Here is a 22,471-nt window from a genome sequence, read left to right as displayed (position 1 = left end):
TTCTCCTTTTTTCCTGCAGTCATTATAATTTTTATTTTAAAAATGAATATTTAATACCCAAACTGTGGAAAGAACATGGCCTTTCATTTTGTTTCCCTACTTGGTTGTGTTGTCTAGGTTCACTCTTCTGTCTGAAATATAGGTTTTAAAATTTCCTTTAGTGAGGCTCTGTTGGTGGCAGACTCTGACAGCTTTTATTTGAAGATATCTTTATTTGGCTCTCGTCCTTAAAAGGTACTTCAATCCTAGGTTGACAGTCATCGTTTCTGAACACGTTGAAGTTCTCTTCAGCTCCTACTTTGCTGCAGAGGCCAGTCGTCAGCTGTGTTGACATTTATTCTTGATTCCTTGGGTCTAGAGTGGGTGTTGTGGTTCTGCATTAGTAATAATAACCTGTGGCTCATGCTGAAGTTGCTGGTCTGCAGACCACAATTTTTGTACCAGTGGTTTGGTACCAGAACTCATATGCTTGTGGTATTAAATGCCTTTTCTTACAGGCTTGCCTCTGTAGTTAAAACTTAGACTATTAGTTTTTATTCTTTCAGAAGGTTTTGAACAGAACAAGGAACAAACTTTAATAATAGAGAAATACCATAGAGCTTTTCTGAAACTATTTTAAAAATTAAATTAGTAAATCACAGTAGGGCTTTCTTTGATTCTTTTGTTATTTTTACCGGAGCGTATTTCTTTGTCTGTTTTTTTTCCCTTACCAGCTGTTTAGAAATTAAATGAGAGTTTCTCAGATAATCTTAATATTTATTCTAAAGTAAGCATATAAACAAGAATAGGATCTTAAAGATATTTATGTATTTACATTAGTAATGAGTAATTAGTAATTTACTAGTCTTTTCATTAGTTTACTTTGAGAATAGCTAAGAACAATGATCTTCAGAGGCTTTCTACTTTTGATACTGTTTTTTTAACTAAAAGTAACACTATCAGATATTGACATCACCTTCAAGAATTCTAGATTCATAGTAAAGAATATTTATGACATACACTTTAATAATGTTTCTTCCTTTCCTTATATAAATAGTTCAACATTATGGTTATAAAACACTTCTTGTCTAGGAGGTGGTTAGATTCTATCATTGCATTTGATTTTAATTTGACAGTTAAGACTGTTTAAAAGGTTAGCTACCAGGTTATACTTTAGCAGCTTGTTCTAGAATTCCAAGCTGTGTTTCAACTGTAGAAGTGTATGTTTTTTGTCTTTCTTTTTTTTAAAGATTTATTTATTTATTGGGGGTTGGGGGGGCCAAAGGGAGAGAGAGAGAGAGAGAGAGAGAGAGAGAGAGAGTCCTAAATAGACTCTGCACTGAATGCGGAGCCTGACATAGGGCTCTGTCTTACGGCCCTGAGATCGGGACCTGAGCTGAAACGAAGAGCAGGACACTCCCCCAGCTGTGCCACCCAGGTGCCCTTGTCTTTAATTCCTGATACTTGTTTTTGCTTGGGGCTATTTTGAATGTATTGCTATTTTGTTAGATTTTAACTCTAAGGCACAATATAACAACACCGTCCTTGTATCAGATACAAAATTTATATTCTAGTGGTTCAGTCTGTTACAGACTCTTCACTTTCATTAGTAAAGATGTTCCGTTTTATGAGTTTCACTTCTGTCTGATGAATAGCTACAGGAATAAACTATTCTTGTATATATTAAAACTAAACAGGGAGTAAATAATATAATCGCTTCAAACAGTCTTTCAAAGCATATTTTATGGTAACCCAGGTTGTTGGACTAGGGTGGTTACAGATGGGGATTAACAAACCTAATGAATAGAGCCGATCAGAACACGAAGAGAACATGTTTGCTGTACAAAAAAATTGATGTAGCCATTTTGCACTTTATATTTTCTCTTGTCTTTTCCAAATGCTAGTCTTCTAACCCTTTAGTATGTGATACTTTTTCCTTTTTTTTTTTTAAGAGTTTATTCATTTATTGGACAGAGCACAAGATTTTTTACTTTTAAGTAATCTCTACACCCGGTGTGGGGCTCAAACTTGCAACCCCGAGATCAAGAGTCCCATGCTCCTCTGACTAAACTAGGCAGGCAACCCTGTGATACTTTTTTTTGTGCAGGGAGTTTAGGTCTCCACAGCCTATTCTAAAACAGGCTCCAGGCTAGACATATCTCTTCATATTCAGAGATCAAGAATGTTCTTTAAGACATAAAAGGGAGGCTGCTTATTCTTCCCATCCACACCTCCCAGTCTGAAGTCTCCCAGAGTATCTTTGGACAGCATTTCTCTATCTGGCCTCCTCTGGGGACCATCCCTTGCCTTCTGTCCAATGTTCAGCTTTCTCATTAATCACATGGGCCCTGTATTCTGAGAGCATCTAATGGTGCCTTTGCTGGCTCTTGTCGCATTGAAGGTGGATTTGGAACACTCCCTTGGAAAGAATTCTGAGCATGCGCCAGGGGATTGGTTGGCAGATTCGGGCAGCTGGAATCTGTAAACTGGGTGTGGTGGCTTCTTGAGAGGGAACTGGGGTACTAGAAAAAGCATGCATGGCATTTGTAATCAAAGGATCAATGATTGAGTCTCAGCTGAGAACTCTGACCTTGTGTGGGGTGTCCTCTGCAGGCTGAGTGCCCTCATTTGTAGAATGGAATAATAATGGTCACACTTCCTAGGGGAGGCAAGACTACTTCAGTGATACAAAATGATATGTGCAGTGGTGGTGCTTTCTTGAGGAAGTCAGTTAAAGTGATGGCACCGTGGGCTATAAGGTGAATCAGGAGGATCTCCTTGAATTTGGGGGAAACATTTTTACATTTAAAAAATTTGCCTATTGAAATGTGGCTCTAATAAAAGGTACAACTTCCATTTTACTGCTTAACTTTTTTCCCCTCACTGTGTGTAACCTGGAGATATTCCTTTGGTTTATTATAGCTTCAGCAACTTAAAACATTAGCTGTAATTACAATTCAATTCAAAGGACTGACAAGAGTTGCTCATTTTTATGTTTTTATGTCCTAGGACTGTCTCTCAGTACTTAATTCTTAGTCATTTAGTCTGATAGCCTAAAATTATTTGTGCTGTAATCTTTTGTCTCCCAAGATTTCCAGAAGTCTGTTACTTTCTAGTGTTAATAATGTCATCTCCCTGTGAAGTCTTTCAGCTTCTCCCTGAGCCACTAGTACAGCAGAATTCCTTTTCACTGTGAATGAAACATCCAGTTTATTTGACTGTCTTCCCCACTAGACAGTAAGCTACCTTGTGGGGGTGTGTGTGTGTGTGTGTGTGTGTGTGTGTGTGTGTGTGTGTGTGTGTGTGTGTGTGTGTGTGTGTGTGTGTGTGTGTGTGTGTGTGTGTGTGTGTGTGTGTGTGTGTGTGTGTCTTGTTGTTGTTATTTAAGATTTTATTTATTTATTTGACAGAGAGAGACAGCGAGAGAGGGAACACAAGCAGGGGGAGTGGGAGAGGGAGAAGCAGGCTTCCCGCAGAGCAGGGAGCCTGATGCAGGCTCGATCCCAGGACCCTGGGATGATGACCTGAGCCGAAGGCAGACGCTTAACGACTGAACCACCCAGGCGCCTCCACCTTGTGGTGTTTGCCATAATATGTATGTGATGCTTAGCATAGTGCTTGGCCTATTATTTGTTGCCTAATCATTTCTGAACAATTGAATGAATTACTTAATGAATGGTATAGTATTCTGCATTTTACTTGGCTATTGATGTGTTTACCCCACTGAACTACTAATCTTTGGGGGCAGGGACCAGGTGTTATTCATCCTTGTGTAGACCAGCTTCAAGCAGAGCGCTGGGGCATAGTAAGTGAACTGATTTACTCAACTTTTTAGATAAATAGGATTTTACAAAAAATCCAATTCCCCCCCCCCCCCAGAATACATTTACCACAGTTGATGGAATTGAAATAGTAAGTGTCAGAAACTTATTTCAGTATCAGAACAGGACCATATAGACAGGGGCTAATTTGAATGTGAAAGCACATTTGGATCAGAGTTCTAAAAATAGATTTAAAGATACTTCAGACTTTCATTTTGATTTGCCTGGACCCAAGTGAAAGGCACATCTGCCATTATTAGCTTTTTAAAATTATTATTTTTTTAAGGGAGGTGAGGGGCAGTGGGAGAGGGAGAGAGAATCTTAAGCAGGCTCCACACCCAGCACAGAGACCCAGGTGGGGCTCAGTCTTACAACCCTGAGATCATGACCTGAGCCAAAATCAAGAGTCAGACTGAGCCACCTCATTTTAACTGACTGAGCCACCCAGGTGCCCCTGCCATTATTAGCTTTAAAAACAATTTTTTTTCAAATATTGGAGTATAAAAATTAGCCAACCAGGGGCACCTGGCTGGCTCAGTTGGTGGACCGTGTGACTCTTGATCTTGGGGTCATGAGTTTGAGCTCCACCTTGGGCACAGAGATTACTTTAAAAAAACAATTTAAAAAAGCGAATTATCTGAAAACAGCATATCTGATTATAATCTATACTTTTTTATTTTTAACCATTTTTACTGTATCACACATATACAGAAAATGCACAAAATACAGACAACATGGTTATTACTGAACAAACAGTTATGTATCTACCACTCAGGTCTGACTCTTCTCTAAAAGGTTACCCTGGAGATGACAACATTCATCCTTGACTTTTAAAAATCTCACATTAATTGGTACTTTCATCCTCTTCCTGGGCAATGCAAGGATTTAAGATCAGTTCAGCTCTAATTATCTGCTCTTGATTTATATACTATTGTCTATTTTGAATCTATTTCTATTTTGCACTCATAAGTCATTATTACTGTTACTGTGTTATCAATATTCACAATTGCCAATATAATTTATCATTTCTGTTGTTCTTCTTTCTTTGCACATCTTCAGCCTTTCATCCGACATCATTTTTCTTTGCCCAAAGAATACCCTTCAATGCTTTCTTTACTGCTAAGAATCTGGTGACAAATTCCCTCAGTTTTGTCGAAAAGTATAACTCATTAATTTTCTTCTACTTTGTCTAATGGGCTAAACTCATCCGCTGTGTTCTTGATTTGGCTACTGCAGTTTTTCATTCTAGAGCCTCTTTATTCTTTTCAAATCTGCCCTGTCCTTTTATTTATGATGCTAGTTGCCTGCCAAAATTCTTGTGTTTTTTTCTTTATCTCCTTGATTTTCATAAGCATGGCCACTTCAAAGGGCACGCTCGCTAACTTCAGTATCGAGAGTACCTATGTTTCTCTTGTCTCTTCTTTCTGCTGATTCTTGTTCTGAGAGTCTTGTCTTTTCCTATTTGCTGTATTCTGGACATTGCATTTGAAAATTTAAAAAAAATAATTCAAGGCATAGGATGATATCTTTCTCCACCAGGATTTTAATAGCTTTTTATAGGGGTCTAGCACCTAGGGAGTGGCTTAATCCAGTTTCAAGACTCAGATGATGCAAGGCTGGGTGGTGTCCTTATTAAGGCTTGTCTCCTTCTGGTTCACCTTCCTCCAGTGGTGAGGCCCCAGCAGGGTCTTAGGGCAAAGCCTGTGTCAGCTGCCCCTCACCCCCACGCAGGAGGCCCTTGACTCCCTGGCCCAGCGAGGCTGTCGGGTGCTGCTCAGGCTCTTAGCTCTCATCGGTCTTTTCCAGAATCAACAAATGCCCCTCAGGGTATTTCTGCCTTCTCTTGGACCTTGGACCAGTAATTCTTCACTGCCTCATTAGCTCTCACGCCTTCTCACAGATGTGGGTATTTTGTCCAGATTTCCTAGTTGTCCTCAGAGAGAAATTGGTTTGTATCACTTACTTGGCCATTATCAGAAGTGGCAGATCCCTTAACTGTTATTATTTTATTTTACTCTGACATTTCTCCCCTGAAATATCTACTTCCAAGATTTGACTTGAATGCCTGGCCAGATTTACTTGTTGTTGGTCATCTTTTTTCTATTAATTGTTTTTTAGAGAATCAGGTTTAATAATAATATTTTATAACATTTGATATTAAAAATATTTTTTTAAGTTTTAAATAATTGTTCCTAACTCTAAAAGTAGTTTATGCTCACGTTAGGCACTCTGGAAAATACAAAAAAAGGTACAATGGTAATTAAAAGGTACAAGCCATCTGCAAACCTAGTCCCTGCTTTATATATAAAATTGTATGTTTTAGTGTTTTTAGTTTGTGATTTACACATGTGAACATATCACACATATAAATCATAGAATTGGAATCAGAACATTTTTATACTGTAGTTTTCATTTAACATACTATGAGCATTTTCATTGTTAACACTTTTTGAAATACGATTTTTAAAACTCAGGATTCTATTATTTGGTAGCGATATTATTAAGCCATTCGCCTACTTGTGTTTCACGTTTTCATTATAGATAAGTCTACAGTCATTTTTGGATAGCATTTTCTGTGCAAATTTCTGACTGTTGTGTAATTATTATCTCAGTGGGTTTGAGTGTTATTAAGGTTCTGTTATTGAGGCTTTTAAGAAAATGAGCTGATAATTACATTTAACATTTTCAGTTGTTTTAGATCAAAGCTGCAGATATCACTGTTCACTTAGATGTGATATATGATTTAAGGGTAAAGAGCATTTTGGCTCCCTGGAGAATATACAAGGGCCTAACCATTTAAGTAATTGGACAGAAGTTGAATTTATTTACATATGGAAGTAATCGTTGTCAAGAACAAGCAAAAAATATGGGACACCACGGGAACACTTTGTAAATAGGATGGGAACAGTTTGTACACGGCCTACCAAAACAGACAAAGGAAGGCCAAGTGTAAGTGAGCATTAGCTGAACAAGATTACAAATATGTTCACTCTTTCTTTTACATTTAGATCAGCTGTGGTCATTACATAATCTGCTCCTGGCAAGTCCTAGTGTCTTCTTGGTTCTTGTTTGCGGTGACATTTCATTCTTAATCAGAACTGACGAATGGGTGGGTGATTTCCATTTTCTCTCTTTCAGAAAGTACTTCTTACCTGGGGTTCTTGGCCTTTGACTTAATCTGACCTTTTGCATCTGGTCCTCTGTAGTAGCTACGTGAGCTACCGTGGCTAGTCCTCTCCTGGCGCCTTTGCACAGACCTCGGTCCTCAGGGATCGCCCTGTCACCCTTCTGTTTTCACTGTATATATCACCCATGGCATGCCACATTCCCACCCCGCAGTAGAGGTTTTATGACACAGTATGTGTCAACACACGTTTTTCTCATGAAAGTTTCATTCTCTGATGAAAAGTGCACAGTGGAGACTAGTCTTCTGTGGTGGGTAACGCCCTTATCATCACAGCTTTGTTTTAGGGATGTCCCCTCTCTCTGGACTATTTTGTGAAGAGCCAGGGCAGCTGGAAGGGCAGCGGGCCCCAGGGCCGTGGTCTGTGGCTCGTGAGGGCCGGGGGTACGGAGGAAAGGGTGACCGTGAGCAGGGCAGGTAGGGCACAGCCGGGGCCAGGAAGCAGGGCGCACTGTGGAGCGAGAGGAACGCTGGACCGGTGGCCAGAACTCTGCCGTCAGCAGAGACGTGCCGTGTGCAGAGACTGAGCCGGAGAGAGCGCGAACGCCGGGAAGGCTGGCATCAGGCGGCCAGAGCGAAGCTGAGGGCCGGCCTGAACACCAAAGGTGCGCGGAGGACAAGAGGAGAACGTGATTCTTTGGACACCCTGGAAGTGTTTTCCAGCACAGCATGTCTAAGATCGGCCTCACGCTCGTCTCTCTGTGATCGCCCTTACTTCTGGTAATAACAAGCTGTACCCCGTTGCCCAGCCTTGAGATCTCCGCGTCTTGTTGGCGTCCCGTTATCTCTGCGTGTAGTCACTTACTGGGGCTCGGGAGACACTACCTCCACATGGGAAGCCTTGGCGTGCCAACCGTGGCTCTTCCACACTAGGACTGGGGTAGGGCCACTTAACCTCTGAAAGTCACCTGTGAGCCCACAGTGCTGGGAATTAGAGGGAAGTGGCGAAACCCCTGGTGACCCCTCAGCAGGCCGTTGCAGTGCTCGGCAGCTCGGGGGCCCGCCTCCTGCTTGGCCTCCCCACCTCTTCCAGCTTGGTCTTCTAACTACAGCACTCTGATCATGGCTCATCCCAGCCCAGAAACCTCCACGGCATCTTCATTAACTATTAGCATGAAGCCCCAGGCGCCTGTCCTTCTCCTGAGGGCTCTCCACCGTCTGGCTGCAGGCTGCATTTCTTTCCTTTTTTTTTTTTTAAGATTTATTTATTTCAGAGAGAGAGAGAGAGAGGGAGAGAGAGTGATCATGAGTGGGGGTAGGGGCAGAGGGCGAGGGAGACAAGCAGACTCCCCCCTGAGCCGGGAGACCGACTCGGGGCTTGATCCGAGGACCCTGAGACCATGACCTGAGCCTAAATCAGGAGTCCCATGCCCGACCAGCTGAGCCACCCGGGAGCACCCCCCCCCCAGCCTGCATTTCTGTTCTCATGCACCTATACTCGGCTTTGCGAGCTGTGTCCAGCCTCATCGAGCTACTTGCTACATTCAGTACAGGCCCCTGTCGCAGCGGCCCTACTGAGACCTGAATGTGCTCTTTCCCACACCGCTCTGGGTCCAAAACCTTGCCGTCTTTAAAGCCCCTGTTCAAGTGCTCCCGTCTCTGCTGCAGCTTCCTGGGTCCCTGGTCTCAGCCTCAGGCTTCAGTAATTCCTTCCCCTGAACTCCCATTCGTCCTTCTCTGAACTCTTGGCATGCTTACTGCTGTATGTTTTGTGTTATTTGGGCACGTGACTTATTTAACGTCGTATTCTGAGTCCTGCAGAATTCTTCCCGAGCACTTAGCACAGTGCCTTTCTGTTGTTGCAGTTAGTAAATGTTTTGTGATGAGTAAACCAGGCATGGGGATAACAACAACCTGATTACGAGTTGACAGACACTTTCTCCACTGAATATCCTTAGCTCCCTTGGCAAACATTATTTGACCATGTATGCATGAGCTTTTTCTGGGCTCTCAGTTCTTTTCCACTGGTCCATGTGTCTGTTTTATGCCGGTGCTACAATGTTTTGGTTACTGTAAATTTGTCATAAAATCTGAAATCAGAAAAAAGAAAACAGGAAGAGTCGACAGATGCATTGGAACTAGGACAGGGAAGCAGCGCCATCATACTGGCTCAGATCCAGCAGCCAGGTCATGTTCCCAGCCATCCACGAGAGCTTTTATATGGTTCCTGTGGAGGTGCGAAGAGGTAAGCGAGCTCAAGCGAGCTCACCTGAGTGGCCGTTATATGCCAGTCACCCTTCCTAGTTGTTTTACTTGATTTACTCGTTTGAACCCCAGGCAGATCACATTCTTCCCTTTATTCTTCGTTGGCTTCTTGTTACGCTTAGAATAAAATCTAAGCTCCGCAACACTAGCCCTGTGGAGTCCCTAAATGTGTCCTGCATTTCCTTACAGGGGCGCACTGCCCTGCCTCCTCACTCCCCCCCTCGGCTAAGCTTTGTCTGAATCCCAGATCTGTGTCTTCCCTTTTCAACCTGAAAACCGACCCGTTACGATAACAGTGAATATGCTGTCTTTGTATGGCGCCTTACTTTTTCAAAAACACATTCTTAGGTTGTTTCATCTGATTTTATTTCAGCCCATAATCTTTGGGCTGTCTTTTGCGAAGACTAAAGGGAATGAAATGCCAAGAAAACCAGACAGTTTGTATAAAAGTGCGTCTTTGCCAAACATCACATGCCAGTTGTAGGATTAACTCCTACCTTCCTTTAAGCTTTAGATGTGTTCTGAAAATCTTTCTTCAAATACAGTTTGGCTAACCACACTCTCTAAAATGTACTATGAAGTTTCTTGTATCTCTGAAGAGAAACAAGAAACTAGTAGTTCTTTTTTTTTTTTTTAAAGATTTTATTTATTTATTTGACAGAGAGAGAGAGAGCCAGAGAGCACAAGCGGGGGGAATGGCAGAGGGAGAGGGAGAGGGAGAAGCAGCCTCCCCACTGAGCAGGGAGCCCAACGCAGGGCTCGATCCCAGGACCCTGGGATCATGACCCGAGCCGAAGGCAGACGCTTAACCATCTGAGCCACTCAGGCACCTCAAGAAACTAGTAGTTCTAATAACCACTGTGGGGAGGGTGATTGGTGGATAGCAATAGGATGGAGACTGACTCTTCACTATATGCCCTTTTGTACCTTAAAAAAAATTTTAACCACATGCTTGTAGTATTTATTTTTATTAGCTCTCTATATATGTACATACATATATCCGTACATGTGTATATGTACGTTCGTTTTACATACCTATAACGTATGTATGTATACTCTGTGAAATTGCTGTTCATTCTCATTATTACAACTTTTTTTCAAAAAGCAGTCAGACCCTATGAGACAATTTGGAAAAAAAGAGGAAGAAAAATAATTATTCCAAATCCTACAATAATCCTAAAACAACCACTTCGGATTGCCATTGAAAAATGAATTCTGGGGCGCCTGAGTGGCCTGGTCGGTGGAGCGTCTGACTCTTGATTTTGGCTCAGGTCATGATCTCAGGGTGCTGGGATCAAGCACCATGTTGGGCTCCCTGCTCAGCACCGAGTCTGCTCGTCCCTCTCCCTCTGCTCTTCCCCCTGCCCCATCCTGCTCTCTCTCAAATTAAATAAATAAATAAATAAATAAATGTTTTTTAAAAAAGGAAAATGAATTCTGGAGTGGATGTTTTGTCGAACAGACAACCTGATGCTCCCTTGGAACCTCTTCTGTAAATAGGTATACCAAATACGAATTTTATAGTAGGATATGCCTTTAGTTACTGCTTTAAAAGAATTTCCTCTACGTAATCTTCATGGTTATGCATTTTCTCCTCCCCATTTTGACAAGAGTAAAACTCAACACCAAAAGGAGAAAAAACACCCCAGTCTCATCGCGAGCCTCACCTAAACTCTCCCCACACCTGCCCCTCCAGCCCGACCACAGTTGGTACACATCGGTAGCATGCAGTTAGGAAGAATAAAGGAAGTAGAAATGCATGAGTAGAACAGCCAGCATTTTCCAATTGGTCGGATGTGGGGATAAGGAAGATGTTAAAGTAAAGCCCAAAGATAGTCAGGTTTCAAGTGTAAACAGGAGGCTAAGAGATTAGGTTTTGGAAATAAAAATTTGTGGATGCAGGTTGTTTGCTGCCTGATCTTCAGTAATATTCTTTACCCCCAAGCCTCAGTTTTCTCGTCTATAACGTGGGGATAATTTAGTGCCGAGTTCACTAGGTTATTGGACAGCTTAAGAGAGAGAGACTCCACGTAGAGCACTTAGCATAGTGCCTGAGTGTTTTCCACTTTTAATTATTAATGGTGATGCTCTTTTTTAAAGATAGAGAACATATAAAGAGGAGCAGAGATGGGAGATGGTGAGGGAAGGTGATTTCCATTCAGATGAGCTAAGTTTGAAGTACCCGAGGGATGTGTACTCTGTGGTATTCAGAAGGCAGAGCCTTGGGCTTGGGTGGAAAGGGGCTCAACCTGTGCCACAACGGGAGGTTCGAACCTGGCTCGGCTGCTGTGGCTTTGCATTCATTCTCCCACTCTGGTCTCAAGGCTCAGATTGTCTGACCCTGTGAAAATGTTTGATCACCTGGAAAGACTTGTGGTTGCTTATCAGAGTGCACTGGGCTAACTGGAGAGTTTGTTTTTCCCACCGTGGGCATCGGTGTATGTCGGTGTGGGTGTATGTCGGTGTGGGTTGCTCGTGGGTTGCTCGCTGCTCTAGGGCTTCCGCCCCGAGGCGGCGGGAGGTGGAATCTGCCTATCGGCCGCCACCAGACCCCAAGCCCCTGGCTACCTCCCAAGGGACCCACAGTGCTTCCGCCTTGGCAATGTTCGCCCGCTCCCTCAGGGGGGTGGCTTAGTGTTGAACAGGAGGGGCCTCTGTTGAAGTTAAATTTCACGTGGTCAGTTTAAGTTCCTATTATAGGGACCATATCCTGGGGGTACTTAAAGTTTTTTCTTTCTTATTGCAGATCATCAATGCTGTGGTGCTGCTGATTCTGTTGAGCGCCCTGGCTGATCCAGACCAGTACCACTTTTCAAGTTCTGAGCTGGGAGGCGACTTTGAGTTCATGGATGATGCCAGTAAGTACATCAGATAGCAGTTGTAGATCTTTGGGTATTTTTCAAGGGCAGGGAATCCTGCTACCAGGTCTTCCTGTTAAATTACAAATATTGATTCATGGGCCCATTTCAACTGATACTTCCCTTTCTTTCCATCGTTACAAATTAGATCAACAAATATTTATGTGTTGCTCGTGCTCTGCCTCTGTTCTAAATGCAGGAGTCTAAATAAGATCTCTTTTCTTTTTCACCTTACATTAACTTTCCCATTTTTTAAATTATTGCTTTGTCATAGTCTTTTTACCCTGGGCCTTTTGGCCTTTTTGAGAGGAAGCAAGGTCAAAAGGATCACGCATATCTATCTCATTGTGTCTTCTTCTTCTTCTTCTTTTTTTTTTTTTTAAAGATTTTATTTATTTGAGAGAGAGAGGATGAGAGAGAAAGCACAAGGGTCAGAGGGAGAAGCAGACCCCCTGCCGAGCAGGGAGCCCGACGCGGGACTCGATCCTGGGACTCAAGGATCATGACCTGAGCCGAAGGCAGTCGCTCAACCGACTGAGCCACCCAGGCGCCCCTCACTGTGTCTTCTATTATGTTTCTGTATTTACCTTTCTTGTAGGAGATGATCATTCTCTGTTCCAGAAGCTGTTGCTCATTATTTGGTAGACTTGGGCCTTTTTCCAATAAGTAGAAACACACAGGAATGTGGATGTGGGATAGGCCAGAAGGAGGTGAGGCACCCAGCTCTAAGATCATAGACACCTGAACATTTCATAATTACAATTGTCAGTGTCCACACTGACTGAAAGGGTCAGTGTTGTGCATAATCCCAAACAAAAGATCATGCAAATTTAATTGTCATTGGCTTTGGAGAACTGTAAATGCATTTAAAAATAAATGTTGGGGCAAATGAGTAAGGTGGGGAGACAGTGACTCAAGATGCACTTTTAGGGATAGACCGGGACCATTCGGAAGACCGTGAGGCTTGTGGGTTCTATTGCCAGCATGAGAAAATCGCTGTTCGGTGATTTTTAGTGATTCAGCGGTTATGCACTGATGTGTGTTTTATGGAGATCCCTTCTGTTGCTGAGTGGAGGATGCATTTAGGAGACTGGTGTGTGAGCATAGAAGTCTGGAGACTAGTTTGGACGTGTTTCCCTGAGATCCAGGCTGCACTGAGGATGGGGAAGAGGGTGGGTTTTGGAGGTAGGATTGATAGACCTCGTTAGTGTGGGTGAGGAAGGAAAGGGAGGAATCAAAGATGATCCCTGCTTTCCAGCTTGAACAAAAGACCAATCTTCAGTCGGAGGAGAGTCTGGGGTCAGGAGATGAGCACGTGCCTGGGTGAGGGAGCTCGACTTTGCTTTAAGTGACTCAGCACGGTTGTTAGGAGTCTAGGCTCTGAAGAAGAAGACCTTAGTTTGAATCCTGACCATGCCATGTATTAAATATGTTAACATGGGGCTACTTAGTTACCTTTGTGTGCCTTCCATTCCCCCACTGAGAAGCAGGGCTGATCGTAGGATCTGCCTTGTGGGATTATCATGGTGATTAAATCAGTTAGTACATGAAAAACGCTTAGAAGGGGTCTGGCCCATAGTAAGTGCTTGGTACATTTTGCTGTTTTACTAACCATTCTTATTTAGGTATGTTCCAGCTAAAACACGAGCTGTCTTAAAGTGGAGAGATTAAAAAGGTGGTTGGGTATGTGACTCTGTAACCCAGAACCCAGATGTCTGGGCTGATGTAAATTTGAGGACATCAGCCTAGAAATGGTATTTATGTTAAGAACATAGTGAAGGGAAAAGGAAAGGGCTCCTAGATTGAGCCCTATAGGTGCCCCAACAGTAGAGGTCAGAACAGGAGCCTGAGAGCAACTGGTAGTGAAGTAAACAGAAAATCAGGAGATGCTTGCTTGCTTTTTTTTTTTTTTTAAAGGTTCCTCACAAGTATTCCTCTAGAATACTAGAGGAGGTAGAATAACTTTATTTTTTTTTTTTTAAAGATTTTATTTATTTACTTGACAGAGAGATAGAGAGCACAAGTAGGCAGAGTGGCAGGCAGAGGGAGAGGGAGAAGCAGGTTCTCGATCCCAGGACCCCGGGACCACGACCTGAGCCGAAGGCAGCCGCTTAACCGACTGAGCCACCCAGGTGCCCCCTTTTTTTTTTTTTTATTAAAGATTTATTTATCAATTTTAGAGAAAGAGAGAGCATGGGTGGGGGGAGGGGCAGAGGGAGAGGAACAAGCAGACTCCATGCTGAGCATGGAGCCTGACTCAGGGCTCAGTATCATGGCCCTGAGATCATGACCTGAGCCAAAACCAAGAATTGGATGCTCGACCTACTGAGCCACCCAGGCGCCCCCAGGAGACCCTTTCTATCTGTCGCCTTCCACCACCATAGCTTTGTAATACGTACTAAGCAGTCAGGACATTATATTCTCCTGGGGTGTGGGACCTTGTCAGACTGAGACGGGACTTCTGCTATAACATCGTTCCTTCTCTCGATTTTGAATAACCCTGTTACTCTTATGGATTCTTCCAGAAAGGATAATGAGTTCCATTAATATTAAGTTAATATCTCTGCCTTCCTTCCCCTGAGCTAAAAGACTATGTAAGCTATAGATACAGTGTTTGATTGATATTTAAAAACAAATTATCTTTCACTGGTTCCAGTAGCAGGATTCCATTTCTAAGGTAACTGAGGTCAGAAAAAGAAGTTTTATTAAATAATACAGCTATAGTTCTCTCTGAATCGAATAGTAACACTATATGCCTTGATCTAATTGCCAGATATTAAGCTGGGTAATGAATCTCTGACAGTGTAGGCTTAATTTAGCTGACTTCAAAGTCTTGCTGGTACTTAAGAGTTTAAAATAGTAATTGTTCTCTAATGTCCTGGATATTAATTCCAGTGCATTTGAGGTTTCTCTCATATCTCATGTATTTGAAAGAAATGAATGAAGAGTTTGTAATTATGGTTAGGACTGTCTATCAGTCATTTAAATCACATATTATAAAAAGGTACAGAGGAGTGGGTAGTCACTTGAGTGAGTCTTTTTTTAACTTCTTTTCGCTTACATTTCCTTTTCACATGCTTTGATCTCCTTTTTTAAAAAAGATTTTATTTATTTATTTGAGAGAGAGAGAGAGAGCATGAGCAGGGGGAGAGAGGCAGAGGGAGAGGGAGAAGCAGACTCCCAGCTGAGACTCCCCAGGATCACGACCTGAGCCAAAGGCAGATGCTTAACTGACTGAGCCACCCAGGTGCCCCCCCCCACTTTTTGTGGGGCTTGAACTCCCGACCCTGAAATCAAGACCTGAGCTGAGATCAAGAGTCAGATGGTTAACCCACTAAGCCACCCAGGTGCCCCTGACCTCCTTTTTTTAAAACAAATTTGTAGATCAAAGTTCATTGTGTTTGACAAGCCTTTCTGTATTTAATTCACATGTGGATAGAATTAAATAATATTTGAAATGGGTACAATCAGTTGCTTTAAATAGCAATTTTAAGTTGATACCTTTTTGGAATGGTGGTGGCCATCTGCAGATTTTATCCAGAAGGACAGAGCAGGAATGTGTTTCACTTTTCCATATGGTATTTTCCTAAAATGATCTGGTAGAAGAAGATGTATTATTTACATTAAAATGAGGCATATGGAAGAATCCACTGGGATAAAGAAAGAAAATATGAGGATTTCTCTTAAAAAAAATCCAGCCCTTTAACATTTGTATTTTTATATATATTTTATATGATGGAAAAATATTAATAATTTATACAAAAATATATATTTTTATGTTACACTCTCCCCCCCAAATTGGCTATACTAGGAAGGAATGAGGAATTGTCATAGATTGGCAGAAACTAAAGAAACACAACTAAATATAGTATGAGATCCTGGATTGGATTCTGGAACAGAAAAAGGGCAATAAGGGGGAGACAAGTGAAATTCACATGAGTTTTGTCGTTTAATTAATAGTATTATATAAGTGTTAATTTCCTGATTTTGATGATAAATGGTTACTATTGGGGGAAGCAAGATGAAGGGTATGCTTGAACTCTCTACTGTTCTAACTTTCCTATACGTCTAAAATTATTTCAGAATAAAAAGTTAATGAAAAAAATAGTTCAGTGTATTGACTAAGAGGACCAAAGGATAATGATTGTGAAGCATGTGTGTGTGGCGTATTGTATTATACACTCGTAACTTACTTTGAGTAGAAGTAGACTTTGTGACATTTTACCTGTGAAATTTTAATGGATTGGCAAAGAATTGACAGGAGGTGTCAGTGCTGTGCATGGTGCCAAACAGGTCATTCGAATTAATTTCTGATTAATTTTGCAGCAGATGTGTCTTTCCAGTCAAACTTAGTTTTATCTATCAAGTAGACACACTTAGCCTAAGGAAGGAAATGTACATAAAAATCATCAAGAATGGATGGTTACCATATATGGCCACCTAATTTAGGATAAAGACACCACTACATTTATGGGAGAAAGGGTGATCTTTTCAGTAAATGGTTCTGGATGAAATCAATGAGAGAAAAACACATGCTTCACAAAAGAAGATACCCATATGACCAATAAGCATATGAAAATATTCTCCACGGTATTAGTTGTAAAGAAAATGCAAATTACAAGCATAGTAGCGAATCACTGCACCGCTCCAAAATGGCCAACATTGACCGAACTGGTAATAGTGCCTGCTGATAAGGCTGTGGAATGACTGGAACTCCCAGACTGCGCTGGGAGTATAAATCGTACAACCACTTTGGGAAAACTAAAGCTAGGTATACATCTGCCCTATGACTCTGCAGTTCCACTTCTAGATATGGACCTTGCAGAAATGAATGTTTGTGTCTGTCGTAAGCCAGGTATAAAAATGGTCAAAGTAGCTTTATTCATAATAGCCAAAAATTGGAAACAGTCCAGATTTCCACCAGTGGTAGAATGGACAGAAATGGAGTGGTCAGAGATGAAACAGTACAAGCAAAAGGGTGATAGTGATTCAAATGTACTTTTTCTGTATGTTTGAAAGTTTTGATAAAAGAAAAAAATTTAACAATGGGGAGCCTGGGTGGCTCAGTTGGTTGAGCGTCTGACTCTTGGTTTTGGCTCAGGTCATGATCTCGGGGTCGTGAGATTGAGCCTTGAGTCGGGCTCCCCACTGGGTGTGCAGCCTGCTTGGGATTCTCTCTCTCCCTCTGTCCCTACCCCCCACCGCCCACCCCACGTGCGCTCTCTCTCTCTCTCTCTCTCTCTCTCTCAAATTAATTAATTAAAATCTAAGAAATAGAAAAAAAATAATGATCGGTTAGAGCTTGCCATATGGCTCTTGGCAGCACAGAGTAGAGCTCTCCATGCTCTGTCATTTGGAAAGGGCCCCAGGTTGCCTGCCTGCTGTCTATTCACATACCCCCACGCAAGCCTGGCAGTCAGTCTGCACAGCTTGTCCACTGTGCATGAATATCCCCGCAGTCTTGAGGAAATAGACATACATCTGCAGCAGCAGGGAAGTGGAGCCAAAGGAACCCTCCTGGCCCTTTATTTTCATCCATTCACCCTCCCATCCTCCCATCTCTGTATTTATTTTTTAAATCACATGGCTCAAAAGGTTGCATATTCTACACATTAACGACATCTTATTTTTTTAAAAAAATAATTTAGTGAACGTTGTCAAAGAGATTTTTTTTTTTTTTTTACAAAGATGTAGATGTAAGAAGACCACTAGGGATAATGAAGTGACATGGATAATCAAGGCCAGCAATTACTATCCCTAGACCTGAAGGAGGGGTGGGAGGCTCGGTTACTGGAGCTGGGGATGAGAGACTCATACAGGGTTAACCTCTTCATTAGGACCAGTGACCTCTGGTCTAGGGCCACAGCCAACCCAAGGCAACCTCTCCTTCCCTCTGATCTCATGTCTGGACTCCTCATTGGTTGGACTCCAGAGGGCAAGGGAGCCTGTTGATAGCCCATTCAGGTCTGCCTCCTGGGCCAGAGAACTGGATGGTGAAAGGCAAATGGAAGACCTCTCATAAAATCATTCATCTGCTTGCCTGGGTGTTCCACTTAACCAGACTATTTTGCTTGGTGTGCGTTTCCCCACTTTGCCTATAGGAATAAAGAACTTTGCTAAATGTGTTTTTAAAAAATTAGGTACATTGGGGCGCCTGGGTGGCTCAGTCAGTTAAGCAGCTGCCTTCGGCTCAGGTCATGATCCCAGGGTCCTGGGATCAAGCCCCACGTCGGGCTCCGTGCTCAGTGGAGCGTCTCCTTCTCCCTCTTCCTCTGCCTGCCTCTCTGCCTACTTGTGCTCGCTCTCTCTCTCTCTGTCAAATAAATAAATAAAATCTTTAAAAAAAAATAAATAAAAATTAGGTACATTAAGCCAGGGTGCCTGGGTGACTCAGTCAGTTAAGTGTCTCGCTTCTGCTCAGGTCATGATCTCAGGGTCCTGGGATTGAGCCCTACTTTGGGCTCCCTGCTCAGTGGGGAGCCTGCTTCTCCCTCTGCCTCTGCCGGCAGCTCCCCCTGCTTGTGCTCTCTCTCTCTCTCTCTCTGTCAAATAAATAAATAAAATCTTTAAAAAATATAAAATAAAATTAGATACATTCAACCTGCATATTCCTTTTCTAAAAAAAGATTATTTGAGAGAGAGCAGGGGAGGGGCAGATGAAGAGAAAGAATCCTGAAGCAGACTCCCTGCTGAGCTCGTGGAGCTGGTGCCATGCCCTGCTGGTGCTGGTGCTGGGCTTGATCTCACAACCCTGAGATCATGAGGGCTGAAACCAAGAGGAGTCCGGCGCTTAACCGCTTAACCGACTGAGCCACCCCAGGTGCTCCCCCTGCAGATTCCTTTGATTCCTTTGAGGTTCCAAGTTGGTGAGGGAGTGAGCAGGAACTAAATAAAGTAGCTCAAGCATCCAGTGCTGTGCCTTGTGTGTTCTTTTCCCACCTGCAGCTTCTCTGATGATGAAGTTTGTTGTTGTTGCTGTTGTTTGCATTTTAATGTGTTTAAAATCAGGATGTAATCTACCGCTTAGCATGGATTTAGTGTGAGGATCTTGTTCTTTCTCTGAAAAACAATTCTGAAAAAATTCAAACCTTTCAGAAAGGTTTCATGTACAATGAATATCTGCCTTACTTTTTTCACTAGTAATAATTTGGAGTTTTTAATTTTTTACCAAATTATCTCTATTAATAGTGAATAGGTATAAAACAGTATTTTTTTAATTTATTCATTTGAGAGAGAGAGCACGAGCAGGGGGGAGGGTCAGAGGGAGAGGGAGAAGCAGGCTCGATCCCAGGACCCTGGGATCGTGACCTGAGCCCAAGGCAGACGCTTAACCGACTGAGCCACCCAGGTGCCCTGATATAAAACAGTATTTACAGAATACCAAATAATGGTACAGTACAAGTACTTGTGTACCCACTACTCATTTTAAGAAGTTGAATTTTACCTTACTTGCGAAAGAGTGCTATGTGTCCCTTCCTGATTGCATATTCTTTCCTCTGATCTGAGAGATAACCATTTGCTGAACTGTTGACCATCCCTTTGCTGTTCTTTATAGACGTACACATACATTTGTATCACTAACTGATCTGTTTAATTTTCATGCTGAACTTTCTTATAGAGTAGATTCACATAGTATGCCTCCTTCTGAGACTTGCTTTTTCAGTTTTATTGTGTTGATGAGAAAGTTACTCAGACACTTGTTAAAGATGGTAAGGAAAACTTTACTCAAGTGGGGTTTTGCAATAGGGGAAAGAGGTCAAGCTCAACTCCCTCTCCAGCAAGGACTAATGGAGTGGTACAGCCACGGAGCAAGTGGGGGTTAGTAGATAGAAAATTAGAGGAAACATCAAGGCTGAGGAGGTTTTTACTTGACAGCTCAACAGGATTCTTGCAGAAGGCAAACCAGACTGGCAAGTTATAGAGGCTGGGGGATGACGAATTTGATCAGATATCAGGATGATCAGTTTATCAAGGAGAGGGGTTTTCGTGAGCTGACTCAGCAGGATTATTGCTGAAACTAGACTAGATGAGCCATGCGTAGGGCCCAAGGTGTTTGGTTGGAGGAGAGAGTTGTCGTTGTGTGTCTCCATCTATCTGGGGAGACCTTTCTGCTTCCAGCACCCAGCTGCAAGGGAGTCTGGAAAATTCAGATTTTTAGCTTTTTGGCCTCTGCAGAATAGGCAGACACACTAGAAGGGTGGGAATAAAGGCTCAGTACCAATTCCCCACTGCAAACATGCTGTAGTGTGTGGTGAGCCTGTCCTGGTCCTTTTTCAGAAATCTTCTAACTATTCTTGCTTATTTGTTTTTTCTTCTATGCTTTAGCATCAACTTGTCCAGTTCTTAGGCAGTCCTGTTGCGTATTTGTTAATTACAAATGTTAAACTCATTGATTAACCTAGGGAGAAGTGATACCTTACATGTGGTATTTTGTCTAGTTATGTCTAGTTATACCTTTTAAAAAATGGCATTATTGAGGTATAATTTATATATCACAAACTTACCCATTTAAAAATGTACAAGTCAATGAGTTTTAGTGAATTTACAGAGATATGTAACATTTTTAAAATATCTGATTACAGGGGCACCTGTGTGGCTCAGATGATTAAGCGTCTGACTCTTGATTTTAGCTCAGGTCATGGATCTCACAGTCGTGAGATTCAGCCCTGTGTTGGGCTCCACACTGGACGTGGGGCCTGCTTAAGATTTTCTCTCTCCCTCTCCCTTTGCCCCACCCCTTCCCCTGCTTGCATGCTCTCTAAAAACATAAGTAAGTAAATTAAAAAATAAAATAAAATGTCTGACATTGGGGAGGGTATGTGCTACGGCAAGCACTGTGAATTGTGCAAGACTGTTGAATCACAGACCTCTACCTCTGAAACAAATAATACATTATACGTTAAAAAAAAAAAAAGAAGAAGAAAGCAGGAGGGGAAGAATGAAGAGGGGGACATCGGAGGGGGAGATGAACCATGAGAGACGATGGACTCTGAAAAACAAACTGAGGGTTCTAGAGGGGAGGGGGGTGGGGGATGGGTTAGCCTGGTGATGGGTATTAAAGAGGGCACGTTCTGCGTGGAGCACTGGGTGTTATACGCAAAAATGAATCATGGAACACTACATGAAAAACTAATGATGTAATGTATGGCGATTAACATAACATAATAATAAAAAAAAAAAAGTCTGATTACAACTATAACTCTCCGGTTAATACAGCTCTTCTTCAGTGTCCATCAGTAATGTTTCCAAAATTTTTCCTATATATATAGATCGTACATTTTTTTTATTAGTTTTTTTTTTTATTTTAATTCCAATACTTAACATACAGTGTTATATTAGCTTCAGGGGTACAATACAGTGTTTCAACACCTCCATACAACACCCAGTGCTCATTACAAGTGTCCTCCTTAACCCCCATTACTTATTTAACCCATCCCCTCACCCTCTTCCCCTCTGTGAACCATCAGTTTGTTCTCTATAGTTAAGGGTCTGTTTCTTGGTTTGTCTCTCTCTGTTTTCCTTTGCTCATTTGTTTCGTTTCCTAACTTCCACATATGAGTGAAATCATATGGTATTTGTCTTTCTGTAACTGACTGACTTCGCTTAGCATTATACTTTCTGGCTCTATCCATGATATTGCAAACGGCAAGATACTATTCTTTTTTCATTGAATAATAGTCCATTGTATATATACACCACATCTTTTTTAGCCATTCATCAGTTGATGGACACTTGGGCTGCTTGCATAATTTAGCTATTGTAGGTAATGTTGTAGTAAACGTAGGGGTGCGTATATCCCTTTGAATTTATTTTTGTACTTTTGGGGTAAATACCCAGTAGTGCCATTACTAGATCATAGGGTAGCTCTGTTTTTAACTTTTTGAAGAACCCCCATACTGTTTTCCACAGTGGCTGCACCAGTTTGCATTCCCACCAACAGTGCATGAGGGTTCCTTTTTCACCACATCCTCACCAACACTTGTTGGTCCTTATGTTGTTGATTTTAGCCATTCTGACAGGTGTGAGGTGATATCTCATTGTGGTTTTGATTTGCCTTTCCCTGATGATGAGTGATGTTGAGCATCTTTTTGTGTGTCTGTTGGCTATCTGGATGTCTTCTTTGGAGAAATATCTGTTCATGTCTGCTGCCCATTTTTTAATTGGATTATTTGTTTTCCGGATGTTTAGTTTGATAAGTTCCTTATATAATTTAGATACTAATTCTTTATCAGATATGTGATTTGCAAATATCTTCTCCCATTCCATATGCTGCCTTTTAGTTTTGTTGTTGTCTCCTTCCCTGTTCAGAAGCTTTTTTATTTTCATATAGTCCCAGTAGTTTATTTTTCCTTTTGTTTCCCTTGCCGCAGAAGATACATCTAGAAAAATGTTGCTATAGCCGATGAAAGAGAAATAACTGCCTG

At 42.0% G+C, this 22,471-nt stretch overlaps 1 protein-coding gene across 1 annotated transcript in view; it reads left to right on the top strand.

Moving 5' to 3' along the window:
- Positions 1-22,471, top strand: part of LAPTM4B (lysosomal protein transmembrane 4 beta) — a 75,158-nt gene that overhangs the window by 15,148 nt on the left and 37,539 nt on the right. The window contains exon 2 of the mRNA XM_028112627.2: positions 11,936-12,047. Within this exon, the coding sequence (XP_027968428.1) occupies positions 11,936-12,047 (112 nt within the window). The remainder of the gene's footprint in view (positions 1-11,935; positions 12,048-22,471) is intronic.

Source organism: Eumetopias jubatus, unplaced genomic scaffold (genome assembly GCF_037043125.1).
Source record: "Eumetopias jubatus isolate StellerSeaLion01/CBP00866 unplaced genomic scaffold, mEumJub1_p1.0 scaffold_4, whole genome shotgun sequence".
NCBI classification, from domain to species: Eukaryota; Metazoa; Chordata; class Mammalia; order Carnivora; family Otariidae; genus Eumetopias; species Eumetopias jubatus.
Note: the sequence above shows the minus strand (reverse complement) of the source record. Positions and strands in the feature narration are given on the sequence as shown.